General features: G+C 48.2%; 1 protein-coding gene across 1 annotated transcript in view; it reads right to left on the bottom strand.

Moving 5' to 3' along the window:
• SLC35F1 (solute carrier family 35 member F1) overlaps positions 1-9703 on the bottom strand; it is a 255373-nt gene extending 245670 nt beyond the window's left edge. Inside the window, exon 1 of the mRNA XM_069805117.1 lies at positions 9249-9703. Within this exon, the coding sequence (XP_069661218.1) occupies positions 9249-9451 (203 nt within the window). The 5' untranslated portion in view covers positions 9452-9703. The remainder of the gene's footprint in view (positions 1-9248) is intronic.
• Between the last annotated feature and the right edge of the window lie 6658 nt (positions 9704-16361).

Genomic DNA, 16361 nt, shown 5'->3' with positions numbered 1-16361 from the left:
TTGTCTCATCACCTTAGGGGGAAAAAAGGCAAAGATCCATGCAGAAGAAGAATATTGCACCCTGGGATAGCCACCGAGGCACCTGGGTAGACAAAGATCCAAATCTTGGTAAAAAACAGAAAGCATAGGGTAGGGTACAGCTTATGCCTTTACCCCCCTTGAAGCATTAGGCCCCTACCTGTCAGTGACTCACTTCAGGCCTCCTCTTGAAGAGTTAGACATCTACCTCCTCTCTTCAAAAAAAGGCAGAGAGAAGTCCCCCCACTTCTACTTTGCTTCTTCCACTACTTTACCACCCTCATTCAGCTCATTCCCCCTCAAACTCCCCCTTCCACTGAAAGGATCTGAGCTAGCAGCCCCAAGGCTACATTAAGGATCAGGATTTTAGTTATTAGGCTGGAGAGATCCAGGAGTGGAGCTGGGGAGCTCTCTTCCCCTTCGCTGAGGTTGATGAAGAGGTATCAGAGCAGGAACAGACTCTGGTATCTCCCTCCCACGCTGCCGGTGGCTTCCTCTCCATTTCACCAAAGAGGGGGAAACATTTAGTCCCCTCTTAACTCATTTTCCATTTCGACCAAATGGAAACCAGAAAAAGTCAGGTCACATTAAAACACTTGCCAGTTGAGAAAACTAATGAGAACAAATGTGGCACAGAAGACAGCATCATTTTAAAATCAATGCAGCCCAATAAAAGACAGTGAAGCAGGCTTTTGGACACATGCACGACAGTTTCTTTCACAAACTAACACCTGAGAGGGCTACGTAAACTAATGGCCATCACTATAAATGTTTCAAATTTTGTTTTCATTCCATCATCAGCTAATACTGGCTTACAGGTTGCAATTAACACCAGGGCTCGGGAGGCAATAATTATGGTCTTGCTACTGGACATAAATTACCTCATTTATCTGTATTAGAGATGCAGCAATCTGTTTCAAGCATAGTGTGCTTTCATAAATGGACACTTTGAAGTCTGAAATGCCTTGGGAGATGAGCTGGGCAAAAAAGGCATCTTCTAGTTCCAAACCTTTAATTTTCAAAACTTCTCCCATTTTGCATTAGGACAAAACCATGACCTTTTGAAATTCTTCATCCCAAGAGAACCTCACAGTCCATGAGTTCACAGCAGCCCTCAGGGATGCAGCAAAGCAGAGTTAAACCTAGTCTCCTACATAAGTACTCCCATCACCAGATTACCATGAAGTCTTACTCGCTCTCCATCCAAAAAAATCTAGTCTGGACATAAGAAACCTTGCTGCACATGCAGTCTTGAGAAAATCCAATCCTTCTTGCCAAGGTTTTGACTCATCTACGTTTTCTGACAGGAAAAAAAGCTACAGCAAAAAAGAAGATTTGCTATCCGGCTCCTAAGTTCCTACATGCTGCCACAGGTCAGACCTATCTGAAGGTGGAGCACGGCCCCTCGCATCACTATGGGAAAAGGCACTGTAAGGAAGGAACTCACCACCACCCCAAGGGGAAATCAAAATTCAGGGCCAAAATTACTATATCAGCTACAAACAGAAGGCTGGCTTAATAAGCGTCACTATTTTTTACAGTGGCACCTACATGGCATCATTTGTGGACAGACCTTTCTGGTGAGATCAGTGGTCATCCACCCCATGTAGGAAATTATTTGGCTAGCACCATGTATCATGGCACATCCCAAAAAGCAGGTACACTCCCTGCAGAAATACGGCACAGTATTGCCACACAGATGCTCTCACCGAGCTCAGCTGGGCTATGGGGACACTCCCTCCTCTGCCTCTTGCTCTTTAGTTCCAGCTGTACCGAAGAGAATGTGATGCATGGGAGTCAAACCTGCTACCTCAATCATTTGGTGTCTCTGAGAAAAATGACGGAGAGTGAATACGTATTGAAGAAATGGTTTCTTAAGTCACAAGAGAAACCAAGTCAGAGAAGGCTGAAAGACAAGCTTCAAAACTGGTGTGTTTTCAGTAAAAATCCCAGAGAGACAGATGACAGACGTAAATAAGCACAGACAGGTAGATTAGGTGGTTCACAACATGAATTTCACAACCACCAATACTTACACACTTTACAGTCATAGCAATTTATGAGTCCCCATACAGCTGTTCTTGCAACAAGTGATTTCAGCTTAGTTTGAGCTCAGCTCACAAGGCTTTGAGCATGAGTCTTCTGTTGCTGTTGGGTTTGCAGGGCTATTTTTATAGTTTTTTTAAAGTCGAGCTTCTTCAGCAAGTTCTTTTTCCTAAGCTTTCCTGGTTATTAGCCCTAATCAGTATTCCAGTGCTGATCTGTAAGGCTATCTGCTGACTTAAAGGAAGGGAACACCTCACTAATAGCCCCAGTGTTTCCCTCTGCCTGCAGAAACAACCGATAAGGACAGAGACTCTAGCCATCCCCAAAGAGACAGAGCCACAAAGAGCCCTTCTGATCACTACTGGCATCTGGCCTTCCCCTCATTAGCACATTAAAGCTGCTCTGTCCATCCCATAAGAGCCACTCTGTCCATTCCTCCAGCTTTCTCTATGGAGCCATTTACAGTGCTGCTCCTTTGAAACCCCCCTAGTTCAAGAGGCAGTAACCCCTTCCCAAAGCCCATGGCACAGCCACTGTCAAAAATTCCCACTTACAGACAGGCACCCAGTAAGTACCGGCCTTCTGAATGTCATAGGTAGACAGAAGACACCCACGTATTTCGCCTTGCCAAATTGCCTCTCCTAGGGAAAGTCTATTCCCGATCAGTATGTGGGCAGTCGGGTTTAGATTACAGGGCACTTACCGTATCAAATCACTCCAAACAATTCCTGTTTCAGAATAGGACCAGCAAGGCTTGTATCTCCTAAGCTGCAAATTCTCAGGAGCAAAAAAAAGCCAGGCAAGGGGGACAAAGCTTTCCAACTCTGACTCCGAAACCTGTTAGGAAACCACGCTCAGATGCTTTGAAACCACACTTGGACAGACTTCCAGTACCGGCCACAGCAGCAACATGGAAGCTTTACGTACCTTAGCTCATCTTCACTCCGAAATCAAAGCATTTTAAGTGTACTATGCCATGCCAGTAAGTGTGTCTTCACTGAAATAAGCTTTTTGGAGGGAAGAGGAAGAGCATTTTTTCCTCTCGTTTTACAGGTATTTCCGTTATGCACCCATATTATCGGGAACATAGCTAATACACAGAGGTCACTTGCTTTCAAAATGGCGATTACAAGTAAACTAATGAGAAAAGGAAACGGCGGACAATTTTACATCAGTTGATTTCTATATCCTCTGCCAGGATGCCTTCCTACGGGCAGATAGGACCTTCCCACTTCCCCGATCAAAAACAATAATACTAACAGGTACAAGAAAGCCAACCTAGTTGCTTTTTCTATGCTCTGAACTCACTTGCTTTGACTTATTTCAGAATGGTATAAATATTTTTACCTAAAAGGAGAGCTACAGCTATCTGAATTGGGCTCAGACTCATTCTTCTACAGTCACTGTTATTCTGGGTGGACTTTGAGAAGCTATTTGTACTTTTTAAGAATAAAATCCCAAAGGAAGCCAATCCTTTTGTTTTGAAGAAGAAAGCAAAGCAACTGAAGGTTATGAACAGTCACTCTTTTTTTGGATTCCAAATATGATATCTTTGATCCTTGACTTGCTTTTCATTAAGGAAAAATGCCATAAATTATTTGGTTTGTTTGCCTCTCTGATCAGTCAACTGAAAGATGTTATTGCTTTGGGGCAATGAAATACGTTGACTCAATTTCATTATTATTCAGTTTCAGGTTCTTTTTAGTACATAAACTCCCTCTGTCTGATTTACTGTGTGGATAAGCGTTATTAGGAAAAAAAAAAAAAACATTGGGTTATAGCTTTTGATACTTGCACTGTCATTTAAACAGCTCTCATCTCTGAAGAGTTAGTAGCCTTGACACACGGTTCAAGTTCAAAGTTAGTCAGCTAGTGGGCCAAATTCTTCCTCAACTTCATTATCAGGGATGCATTGGGCCTGTAACATACTAAAAAGGCAAAAGTTTTACTCAGACTGTATCCAGACAACCAGGCTTTCTGACAAGGAGAATCCAAATTGCTTTTCTTCATGTAATTTTGCCCAATAAATCACTGCCTAACTTAATGAATTATACTTATTAGCAGCATTATTTTTTCTTCCTTTTCCTAAGAAAGGTAGTGCTAATTAGACCATACACCGGCTTTATGCACAAGGCTAAAGTTTATCTGATAAAGTGAATAAGTGAGCAAAGAAGTAGAGAGAGACTCGCACTGCTCCAGAGAAAGCTTTTGCAATTCACTAGTGCAGAGAACATAACTACAAAGCTGTTTAAAAGATGGCATGGGACTGAGTACCTGAAATTACTCTTACTCCATTTTCTGATATCGAGTTGAATATGTCTCTGACATTCTGATATGATTTTTAGGAAACTTCTGAAAAATACAAAGTCCCATTTAGCAACAGAGAGCAAGAAAAAGCATAGGAAGACATCCTTGAAACAGCAAGATAAGGCACAGCTAGATTTTATAGCAAGTATTCCTTAAGAAAGTACTAAAAGAGAGAAGTGGGTAAACCCAGAATGTGCCATCCAGCTTTCTAAAAAAGGACTCATCAAGGAAAGCAATACAATAGCAGGGTCCTAGACGTGACTTTGGAGACCTGAGTTTATTGACGCGGCTATGGTATTTTTTGTTTCCTGGAATAATCTCATTTGCTTAGGTAAAATAACTTTGTCATAGTATCTAAAGATATTAACGCATTTTCCTTGCAGAAAGTTCATTTTCCCTCCTTGTCCTGGTGCCTAGGACTACAGAGATAATGTCCATGTATAAGCAGGTACCTCATTTGTTGGCTCTCATTTAGATAAAGAATTTGCAAGAATCTCCCAAAGAGATCATTTGGCATGTTTCAGCCCCTGTGTTTCAGCAATGTTTTTCTCTGTCCAGTTCCTCTAAAGTGGTGATAACCAGCCTTCCCAACATGAGATTGACCTGTAAATTAGTTCAAAAGGCTTCAGGGGCCACAGGCAATGTTTGGCAGGTGATTCTCTGCTCTCGACCCTTAGGGTCACCCGGAGAGTGCAAGGAAGGGAGATGAGCCACCCCTCTGTGCTGGGATACAGCCAGACAGAGCGAGTTCAGACCTACCAACAGGTATCTGAAACACGCAGGTGCCGTGTTGGAGGCACAGAGAACCACAGAATTCCAAACCTCATGATTTTCTCCTTTTTTTCTTGGTTCCCGCTATAGGTGGGAGGCAATGAGGAGCAGGTGAGTCACTGCTTATTAAGTGGTCCTCCACAAGCAGACAGAGTTGGTGGAGTCCAACTTTGGCTTCGCAGAGGCTGTAGGGAAGCAAGCAAGCAGCCAACATTATTCTTTCTCTCCCCTGCAACAGAGCAGGGCAAGGTCAGCCAGGGACACCTGCTCAGCAAATGTCACAAGGAAGGCACCAGGCAGGGCCCTGCAGCTGGGATTCATGGACCACGGGTGTGAGTCACAGGTCCAGGAAAGTATTCGCAGTAGGTAATCACCACAACATTTCCCCTTAATGCAATGGCAATTCACAGGCATCCTCTCTGGACTTCAAGGATAAGAGGAAGCTTGTTCCTGTTGCAGCAGGTCCTGTTCACCATCACTGGCAGCTCAGAATTTATATCCAAACTATTCCAGTAAATCCCGCAATTTCATTGAGCATCTCCAGTCCTCCATGATTCTGACCCTTCAGTTTTGTGTTTTACTTGGTTTTCTGTTACAGCCAACTTTTTCACAGAGTGCAGTGTTTGCTGTAATCACTGAAATAGATTTTCACTGTCAACCAGCTCTGCTTTCAGTATGTTCTCTCTCAAACACCCTGGAGGGGTTGTTCCAGTGTTTCTCTATTACCTTGGGATCTATTGAGTGAACAAGGAGGAGAGGTTGGAAGGTGAAGTTAAAATAAGTTTCCAGAGCTTGTAAATTTTAAGAGAAGCCTTCAAAGGCAATTCAGGAATCACCAAGTGCCTGGGTGACCAAACTACTACATATAAGGTAAGAGAGAAATTATGCTCAGTTTCTGCCAGTTTGAGGTTTCCCCATTCTCCTGCTGTCTTGTTTCCTCCCTGACCATACTGGAGTCTGATCCCTCCCAGGGGACAGACTTTTTAGCAGGGCCTGTTGCAACAGGACAAGGGGTAATGGTTTTAAACTAAAAGAGGGTGGATTCAGACTAGATATGAGGAAGAAATTTTTTACGATGAGGGTGGTGAAACACTGGCCCAGGTTGCCCAGAGAGGTGGTAGATGCCCCATGCCTGGAAACGTTCAAGGTCAGGTTGGACAGAGCTCTGAGCAACCTGATCGAGTTGAAGATGTCCCTGCTCATCGCAGGGGGGGTTGGACTAGATGACCTTCAAGGGTCCCTTCCAACCCAAACCATTCTATGATTCTCCCAGCTACACAGGTTTCTGGCAACCCCAGCTGTTGTCAACCTTTTTCTTTTGTTCATCTGCCTGAGGAGCCCCCACTTTGTCTAGCAGAAAACAGAACCCCATGAGGTCAACTCAATGAGTCAATCAGGAACCTTTCACAAATGGGTCTCAAGTAAATGGTGCACACAAAGTATAGAGAGCACAGAGAAAGTGCTATCCTTTTCCAGTAGAAAAACATTAATTGAAGAAGCCAATGCTTGGTTTGTTCTGGGCTCCTCCTTCTTTAGGGATATGGCATCCATATTTCTTCCTTCCCGTTACACATTTGCAGGCTATTGTTTCCATAGATGATGAAAACATAAACATTGTGTCAAGATTCATTTCACTGCACCAGGATTCATGTCACTGTATCAACAGAAATGTTGCATGAAAGCCATGACGCTACACAGGCCAAGTCATTAGTTCCCATGTAAAGTTGAAGGAAACCTAACCAACTCGGGCAAAATTTCCCTTGATACAGACACTTTGGGATGGTCTAAGGATTCTCTTACACAAAGCAAAGGCTGCCTTAAACACCACAGTAACAGGTCTTCTCACTCTCCATAAATCACATAAATTTGGAAAAATTTGATTCTCGTTTCACGTTTGAGGAGGAGAAAAGAACATGTTCACAAAAAAGCGACTGGGCTGCTGCTCATTAGGGTCCTCCTCTGGGCAATGGGAGATCTCATTTCTAGATTCAAGTCTCCAAATCAGAACAGAGATTTGAACTTTGGTCACGAGAGCCAATTTCTATCCTTTTCCCCCTTCAAAAAAACCTCTAGATATTCTCATTTCAATCATATATTTATAACAATAAATATTGATTTGACTCTTTATCTGTGGCTCAGTCATATATATATATATATATATATGCACAAGCATGGTAACTGCTTGAACGATATTAATTAATCCAACACCTCCTAGCCAAGAAGACTGGGGCCAATGTGATGGCTCCCCAGAGGTCACTGTTACCACCCTTGAACAGGAGTACCTATTGCTTTTGTACCTGATCCCCCCACCACATCTTTATACATCTCTTGCTGCCCCTGAGAAAACTTCTATTCTCTAGTGTCTTATTTCAGGACTGACACACATCTCAGGATGACCAAGCAGAAGGCGAGCAGGATTTTGCAAGCACGGGACACCTAAAATGACATAGACCGTTGAGTTGAAGAATTGAGTGAATTTTACTATACTGAGAGTTGCAAATGCACACGTACAAGAAAATGTGTTGTGTTTGAGCTGAAGCAGCTCTTACTTGTTTTGACTTCTTTTCAACCCTTCTCGTGCTCGAATAACAAAGGATAAGTACTTCCTCCCTTACTGATGCTTTTGAGGATCCTCCTAGAATAGTAACAGTTAATCAACTGCATATAATAGCAATGATCTGTGAGCAAACAAATACCTTCAGGTATTTGTAACAAGGATACAAAGCAACAACGATAATTTCCTAATGTTTAAAAGCTTGAAAGGGTCAGCGACCTTCACCTTCAAAACTAGTATATCCAGACAGAAGTGCTGTTTTTCTTAGTAGCTCATGCATATTGCACGTATCCAAAACTAAAGCGGGGACGATGAGGCCAACACTGGTACGCACCATCCCACTGCCGCTCACAACGCCGCAACTGCTCTGTTTAGCACGTAAAAGTCATTAGGCAGAAGTGATGGCTTCAGCTGGCTTTTCAGACAGGAGCCTGGAGGCTCCTTCTGGAGAAGTGCAGTTAGGCTCTGGATAGACTCTGTTTCGTAGTAAAAACCTCAGCCCTCATCAAATGCAGCGCGGAAGAAACAACCGGCCAAGAGGAGAGGCGTAAAGGATTTAAGTAAGATGGTTCCAGTGTTTTCTTGTGCGTTCGGCGAAATAATTTACCCCGGGGACCCTGCAGTTCTCCTTGGCATTGCCAGTTCTGACCACACGCACAGCCGAACCGACCGGCGACCGTCTCGCCGACATCCCGCTCCCGCAGCCAGAGCGCAACGCTTCCCCCTCACCGCGCCAACCTGGTCGGAAATCGGGCAAAAATCCCACACGGGGCCACCCGGCATCCCCCCAGCACCAACCCCCGCCCGGCCGCTGCTGCGGGGAGCCCCGCCGGGACGGGGAGCGGGGCGGACGACGGCCGCCCGGTCCCCGCCGCCCGCGCTCCAAGTTCCCCGGCGGCGCCTCCGCCACCGGCCGGGCTGCGGCGGCGGGGACGTGGGCTCCCTCCTCCCCGCCGCCCCCCTCCCGGGCCTGTCCGCGACGGGCCGGGAAAGCCGAAGCCGGCGGGGGGCCCCGCTGCGGGGGTGTGCCTGCGGGCAGGGCAGGTGCGACCGGCACCGGAGGGGAGGGAACGGACCGGGGCCGCGCCTCACGCCGCCGCCTCAGAGGCAACAATGGGCCGGGGGGAGGCTCCGCGCCGCCGCCCACCAGCGGCTTCGGCGGGGAACGGCGCTGCCAGCCCAGCCGAGCTGAGGGGAGCCGCGCTGAGGGGAGCCGAGCCGCGCTGAGGGGAGCGCAGCCGCGCTGAGGGGAGCCGAGCTGAGGGGAGCCCAGCCGTGCTGAGGGGAGCCGAGCTGAGGGGAGCCGAGCTGCGCTGAGGGGAGCCGAGCTGAGGGGAGCCCAGCCGCGCTGAGGGGAGCCGAGCTGAGGGGAGCCCAGCCGAGCGAGCCGCCCCGCCTGAGCCCCGGCGTACCCCCCTCCCTCCCCGCTACACCTCGCCGAGGGGGCCGGGCCGGGGCTCCCCCGACGGCCGCCCCCGGCACCTCCGCGCCCCAGCGGGGCGGGGAGCCGGTCCGCGCCGCCGGAGCCCCGGTCCGTCCCCCCGGCCCTCACCTGTTCAGCACTTTCCTGATCCTCTGGCGCACGCTGGAGGAGGGCGCGGAGATGCCGCTCCTGCCGCCGCCGCTGCCGCCCTCCGCCGGCAGGTTCTCGATGGTGGCCACGACATGGCTGGGCTGCGGCGGGTGGTGCGGCGGCGGCGGCGGCTGCGGCGGCGGGGGGTGGCGGTGGTGGCGGTGGCGTTCGGGGGAGAGCATCGCGGCGGGGCTGCGCCTCAGCGGAGAGCGGGGCTCATCCCGGCGGGAAGGCGGCGGGCGCTGCTGCTGCTGCTGCCGCTGCCGCCGGCGCTGGCTTCCCTCGGCTTCCGGGCAGCGCCAGACCCTCGCCCGCTCCTCCCTCACTGGGCTGCCATGCAGCGAGGGGCGGGCTGCCGCCGCCAGCGAGTGCCGCTCACGGTCGACGAAGTGGCAGCAGTTGGGCGACCCTCCCTCCTCCTCCTCCTCCTCCTCCTCCTCTCCTCTCTCTCCTCCTCCTCCTCCTCCCTCTCCTCACACCCCCCGCGCCCAGCCGGTGCGCTCCCCCCTCGGCGAAGCCGCCGCCGCGCCGCCCTCGATCCCTTTTGTTCCCCGCTGCTGCCGCCGCGGCCCGGCCCGGCCCGTCACGGCGGCGGAGCCCCCCTCAGAGCCCTGCGTGGCGGCGCCCGCCCTTGCGCGCCGCCGGCCGAGGCCGCCAGGGGGCGCCGCCACCGCCGCCGGCGGCGGCGGCAGCAGCAGCGTCCGCCGCTGCCTCCGCGGGGCGCTGGGACTCGGGCGGGGTTGGCGGCCGCCCCCGGAGGAACGGCGGTACGGCGGGGGCCACGGCGGGGTCCCGTCGTCGTCGTCGTCGTCGTCGTCGTCGTCGTCGTTCCCCGCCTCCCCGCCCGCTGAGCTCCGCGCTGGGTGGGCGAGGGAGGGGGGGAAGCCGGGGCCAGAGCGCTTGTTTCGCCCCGAACTTCACCCCGGTGAATACTCATCGGTTGTTTTTTGGGGTGTTCGGTTGCCGGTTTCGGGGTGGGTTGTTTGGGGAGTGGGTTTTTTGGGCGAGTCGGTGGGCTCTTGGCCACAGCTGGGCAACACGGCACTTCTTCCGCTGGCCAGGACGGCGTGAGCACCCAGGGACCGGCACGCGTTTGTCCTCGCGGCCTGTGAGCCGGAAAAAAGCGTAAATCAAAAACGGCTCTGAACAACCCCCCGTGCTCGGCGTAATGCCGGGGAGGCACCAAAGGGACAGCGGGAGGGATGGTGGTCGCCGTGAAGTTCAGAGCGCCGTACGTTTTTCGTAGGGACGGCACGCTTCAAGTTCACGTTGGGCAAGGCTTGTTCCACTGTTGGGTTAAGCCTCCTTCCAGTACGGGAGTCTCTCTGAAAAGAAATGGAACGAACGTGGTTTTAATATTTCCTATGCTAAAGAGTAAGATATTTCATTTTAACAACTGAATTAGGCTCGGAGGAGGTAAAATGTATACCTACCTTTTAAGTTGATCATGTCTCTCTGAAACGTGTTACCTGATAATTTTGCCAAGTCCTGTAAGCGAAATAAATCTGAAATTTCACCTTTTCTGTTCAATTGTTCCCCCCCTACTTCTTTTTGCCGAAGATTCTTCCCCTGTATTCCTGTTTGTCTGAACCTTACACAAAGCCATGAAGGTGAGAGGAACATTTGTAAGAAGCGGGGAAATGTGGTTATAAAGCTGTGGAGTGTCCCCCAGGGAAATCAGATAGATGTAATACTCGAAATTTCTCTTGCTTTTTTTTTTAATGACTAGGTTTCAGGTCGGTAGTGGCTGTTTATAGGAACTATTCCGTTTGCCGACATTAATTTTTAATACATCAGTTTACTCTGAGTACCTCAGCAGCCTCAGTCTATCAGGTCTTCAGATGAGATCCAGTGGAGCGTGTGGCTCTACCAGAGGAATGCTTTTGAAGACGGGGCTCGCTCACTCGAAATCCTCTAAAGTTCATTCTCCGTTCTGGGCAAAAAGCCAGCTGTTTTCAGCGCGAGCCGAACCTCAGTTGAATCGGATTATGCTACTAAGAGATTCTCCTCTCTCCTGTTCCCCCCATGGCAACCACATGTTTCCAGAAGTGGAGAGAAGATGAGGTTCATTCTCCCTGGCAGCAAATGGAAGTGGAAGGGACAGAGCCTCCCGAGCCGCAGTGTCCGCAGCCGCGGCGGGACAAGGTTCGCTGCAGGGCTAGCCGCCCGGCGCAGCCATCGCCGCTCTGTGCCGTCACCATGCGGGCCCAGCCGTAGGACCCCCAAATCACAGCCTTGAGGCTGTCCCGTCTACCTCTAGCACTTATTTGTTAATGTTTCCACGTTTCTCCAGACTGCAGCTGGATGGCAACTGCAAATATTCTGGAACTACTCTCTGTGCCGGTATGAGAGGGTTTAGATAAGGGATGTGTTTGCTCCGGGGTGCTCAGCGGCCATTTCAGACTAATCTGACAGCTGAGTGGATCGGAACAACAGTGTTTGTCTAACTTTATTCCTACTGATTAAACCAAATGAACGCATACCTGAAGTCCAATTTGGGATCTGCCGATAAATGGGGGGGGGGCCATAGGAAGCTCCTGTCCTCAGGACAGCCCCCTTATTTAGCAGCCCCCCTTTCTACCAGTGTAGAGGGAAGCGGTAGGTCCGTGCAGACAGCCCTGCTGCCATCGTGATGAATGGATTTCTTGCACACTCAGGTCTATCAGGAGTACGATGCCAAACGTTTGCTGTGTCCAATAAAATTGCTTCCAATGACTTTTCAGTTTGTCTCACTATCGTCCCGCACGCGTAGGGTTATGCCATCCCATGTCTTTCTGCATTTAATGTTACAGTTCACTCATGCTGGTTTTTTTCCATGATTAGACAAAATTACTGAGAGGAACAATTACACTGGATGTATCCTGTTTAGTAGTATCAGCAGACTGACTGCATCATACAATCAGTAGTGACTGATTGAGAATGGCGTTTTTTTAACGTTTTAATAATTACTCAAGATGCTGTTCATGTGGCTAAATATCCCTTGCAGTCTGAGCACTCTTGGCCTGGTTTCAAACACAGTGCTAAGCATGTTCAGCTCCCTTGTAGCTGTTTCTCAGTGTGTTGACATTCAACTACGACACGTCGCATCTTCATTAATGTAACACTCAACTGGATTAATTTTACCAAAAGATAAGATTAGAATTTGTACAACTGTGAAAACAAATTTTTTCTTAAGCATTTCATCCCCCTGATTAACAGGTGAACATGCTAGTGGTTGGTCCGATGACTCCTTTTTGTGGTTTACGCTGAAGAAGTGTTTTGCCTTCTAGCATTAAGTCTGGTTTTAAGTCTAGGTTTTTCCAAAATTGTCACATGAGCTTAAACCCAGGTTCTTGAAGGCGCTGAACTGACTCAGCCTTTTTGGTCACCAATGTCCTCCATAAATAAAACGAAAACACCTCTCCATGGCCACCTGAGTTCACAGGGAACCAGGTCATTTTTTTTCTTTTGAATTTCTGTCGTAAACGTGCACAAAGCTGTTGCAACAGCAGCCACGCTGACTCCTAACGCACTGCCCGGAGGCCTGGCTCAAGCCTAAATCCTAGTGCCAGAAGCCCAGTCCTTAAGCTAAAAGTGGGGAAGTCCTCTCCTGGGGGTAGCTGTAGCTGTGCTCTGACCCCACTCGAGACCTGGCAGGGCTTGCAGCGAGACCAGAGGCTAACCAGTAACTAGAGGGAAAACGGGGCACCATAAGCAGGGGAGCAGTGTCAACAGATGAGAAATTCTTCTAAAGATGTGCACATCCATCTCCAGGTAGGTTGAATGCTGGATGTGGGGACTTGGGCTCTCACCTCAGCTTAGCCAAATTTTAGAGAGTTAGAACTCAGTCTTTCCTATTCCAGCTGAGTCTCCTGGAATTGCTGAAATTGCTCTTCTGCAGTACTGTCGGCATCCTTTGGTCCCCAGCTGATGAACAACTCTAAGAAAAGAAACCCCAATTCCAGCTCTCACCTAAGATGTGGAACAGCTGTGAGTGTTGTAGTCCCAAGGATGTTTGGCTTGTCGTGGGGATTCAGTCAGGCAATCAGCCTCTTCCGTCACGTTTTTTCAGGGGTGGGAAAACTGAGGTACTGAAGCAGCTCTGGCCAAGACTGGACATGGTCTGTCGCTTCTCAAGCAAGCACCAGGGCTACCAAGAGGATGAGTCATGATCTCTTTTTTGTCTGTCAGAATGGCTATTCTATATTTGCGGATTGATTTATATCAATATTATACTTTGATTTATTAATATTTAAATTTTAATATTTGGCATAATATTTTATTTATATTAAATCTTTTTATTTGATATAAACATTGCTTGGTTATTATTAATAAATCAAATATTACATTTGTATTTGATTTTACACCTGGAATGAAATAGTTGCAGCTGGAGGGAATGAGAAGACCTTTTGTTAGTACACGCTACTGCAACACCACAGGGGCAACGTTAGCTCAGAGACAAGATTTATCCCACTTGTTCCTGCATGGCGTTCCAGAGAGGAGTTACTCATGTGTCCGGTGAGTTTGAGTTGAGCACTGTCCTGAAGCTGTAGCGCTTCTGCCTACCTTACTTAAAAGTAGTCCAGGTATCTTTACACGTAGTGCTGCATAGGGCAGTGGCGACAGCCTTTGTTATGGTGCTTCTGGAGGACAAGCAACAGCCACAGAGGCAAGGTGTTGGTTTGCACAAAAGCCCTTTACTCAAAATCCTTCCAAGCCTTTTCTCAGGCAAGTTTTTATTACGAGAATCCAACTACTCCAGCCACCTCTTAACACCTGAGAAAGGCTCAGAGAAGCGCCAAGCTTCCAACACGTGAGGCTGACTGCGAGAAAAAGAAGCAAGGGTAGAGCACAGCGGCGCAACCTTCATGTTATCCCTCAGCCTCCACGCGCCAGTGTCCCATTTCAGCACCATCGTTGCCACCCGCCAGGTTGTTAGAGATAATGAGAGCCTCACAAGTCAACTTCTTGGGAGATGAGAAGTCAGCAGTTCTGAATCTGAGCGTAGCGTGTTTATTCATACGCATACGCTGGTGGATGAACAGCTATGGAAAGGCAACATAGCTGTAGGGAATCTCAGCACGCAGCCCACGTACGGTTCCTAGACAGCAACTCTGCATCTAACAAAACAAGAGGAGAGCATGGAGGCATGCAGACAGAGCTGCTCCTCCCGCTGGTTCCTCACTCCCTTATGGCACAAACAAGGTGAGACACCCCACCTGCTTCACACAAGGGGTGAGGGAGGTTGTGGGTAACAATGCCTATTTTTCACATCCACCGTAACAATATTTTATATTTCTCATTAGTTGCAGGAGGGAATATACCAACTGACTGAAATAATTTTCGCTCTTGTAGGGGAATATTTACACACACACACACACACACACATACAGAGGGAGAATTACATTGCAATAACATTGGAGCCTGAGACCAAGCAGCTGAGTCCATATAAAAAAGATAGATTATACAATACAGAAAAGGTAAAATTAAATAGAATTTATTTGTTTCCATCACCCTGGGTGAGCAACAAAGGCACAATAAAAAGTACAATAAATAATCTGCGAATGCCTTAGCTTACAATAGTACCAGGTTCACAAGCAGTTCAGAAACAGAACATCTGGGATAGCTCGGTTTCTCTGCAGGAGGATGGGGAGAGCTCCCGTCCCACATATGATTGCCTCTTCTTCAAGATTTCGCTTGCTTCGCTGCTGCAGCTATCATTTCAGCAGTCTGTAGTAGCCATGCAGTCACCAGTAGCTTTTAGACAGTTGCAGACATTTACCTACTTGTCCTTTTCTTAATCTGCATAAAAATAAATGAATCCTGCGGAGGTTAATTAAGAAGCGTATTAACTTTCCTGCTTGTAGCATAGGTCACTCACAGACTCAAACTTCAGACTGGAAAGAAAGCTGAATCGCAAAAGAAAGCAGCAACAGCTCATCAGCTCAGGAAGGTGCAGGGAGGCAGACTGTTATTTCCCTCGTTGGTATTCAGTACCGAAAAAGCAAGCAGGAAGAAGTCCCTAATCTGCTAGCAAAAGAGAAATGAACTCATAATAGTCCTGTGATGCTATTTTTGCACAACCCAATAGCATTTTTGATGCAGTTGTTCTTTTCAATAAACCACATTACAATTACTTTTATTTGGTTTCTTCTGTGCTTCCTCTCCTTCTTCATTACATAATCAAATGTCAGCCTACAGTATACCCTGATTTAAGTGCCTCTACGTGTCCAGAAATAACAAGTTTTTTAAACAATCCTGTTCTTCCATGAAACACCAATAACCCTTTTCAACCTGTTACTGTTCAGCAATCCGAAAACATGATACACAGATGTGAAAAATCAAACCAATTCCTTTTGAGATTGAAGAAACAAGTCTTGAGAAGTCCTTTTCAGGAGGAATATAACAATCTAATATTGCTTTACTTCTTTACTTATCTGTACTTTTTACAAAAACCCTCAATCTTGCAGACTTTGTGCACTCATGCATCATCCCTAGCTCTCGTGCCTACACTTGGGAAACCCTTTCCCTGCCACATACAAAGGGCATTCCTCCTCCGACTGATACCTTGGAAAGGCCAGGCTGCAAAGGACGGCTCTTCTCTGCCTGGGGGACTCAGGGAGCAGGTCAGAGGGACGCTTTGACCCACAACTTGGGAAATATTTTGGGGACCAACGCAGCAGATGTAGCCATTCTATTTGTCTAGGAGCATCTGTTTCCCTGCCTTAGGAATGAACCTTGCCCATGTCCCTCCTGCCTGCCGAGGTAGCGACATGTCTAGGTCCCTTATTGTGAATTCGGAGTGCTAGCCTGAGGATAACTAGAGACTGATTCCCTAAAATGGGAAGGGAGACACACTTCACAGCAGAGGTGGTTTATTAGCCCGTTTGCAAGCCAGATAATCAACAATCTGACAAGGAGAGGACTGGGTTTACAAGAGCGAAGTTGCCCTTGGACTAAGAGCCATTTCACTCCTCCAGTTTCATCACACCATTTCCATACAGAGATAACTCAGTGAAATGCAGAGACCTGTGATGTGTAAGAGGTCATAAAAGGTGATCTTGAGGTCCTCCTGGCCACACACTCTCTGAGTAAGTGGCATCCAAGCAAACA

Source organism: Haliaeetus albicilla, chromosome 17, assembly GCF_947461875.1.
Source record: "Haliaeetus albicilla chromosome 17, bHalAlb1.1, whole genome shotgun sequence".
Classification (NCBI taxonomy): Eukaryota; Metazoa; Chordata; class Aves; order Accipitriformes; family Accipitridae; genus Haliaeetus; species Haliaeetus albicilla.
Note: the sequence above shows the minus strand (reverse complement) of the source record. Positions and strands in the feature narration are given on the sequence as shown.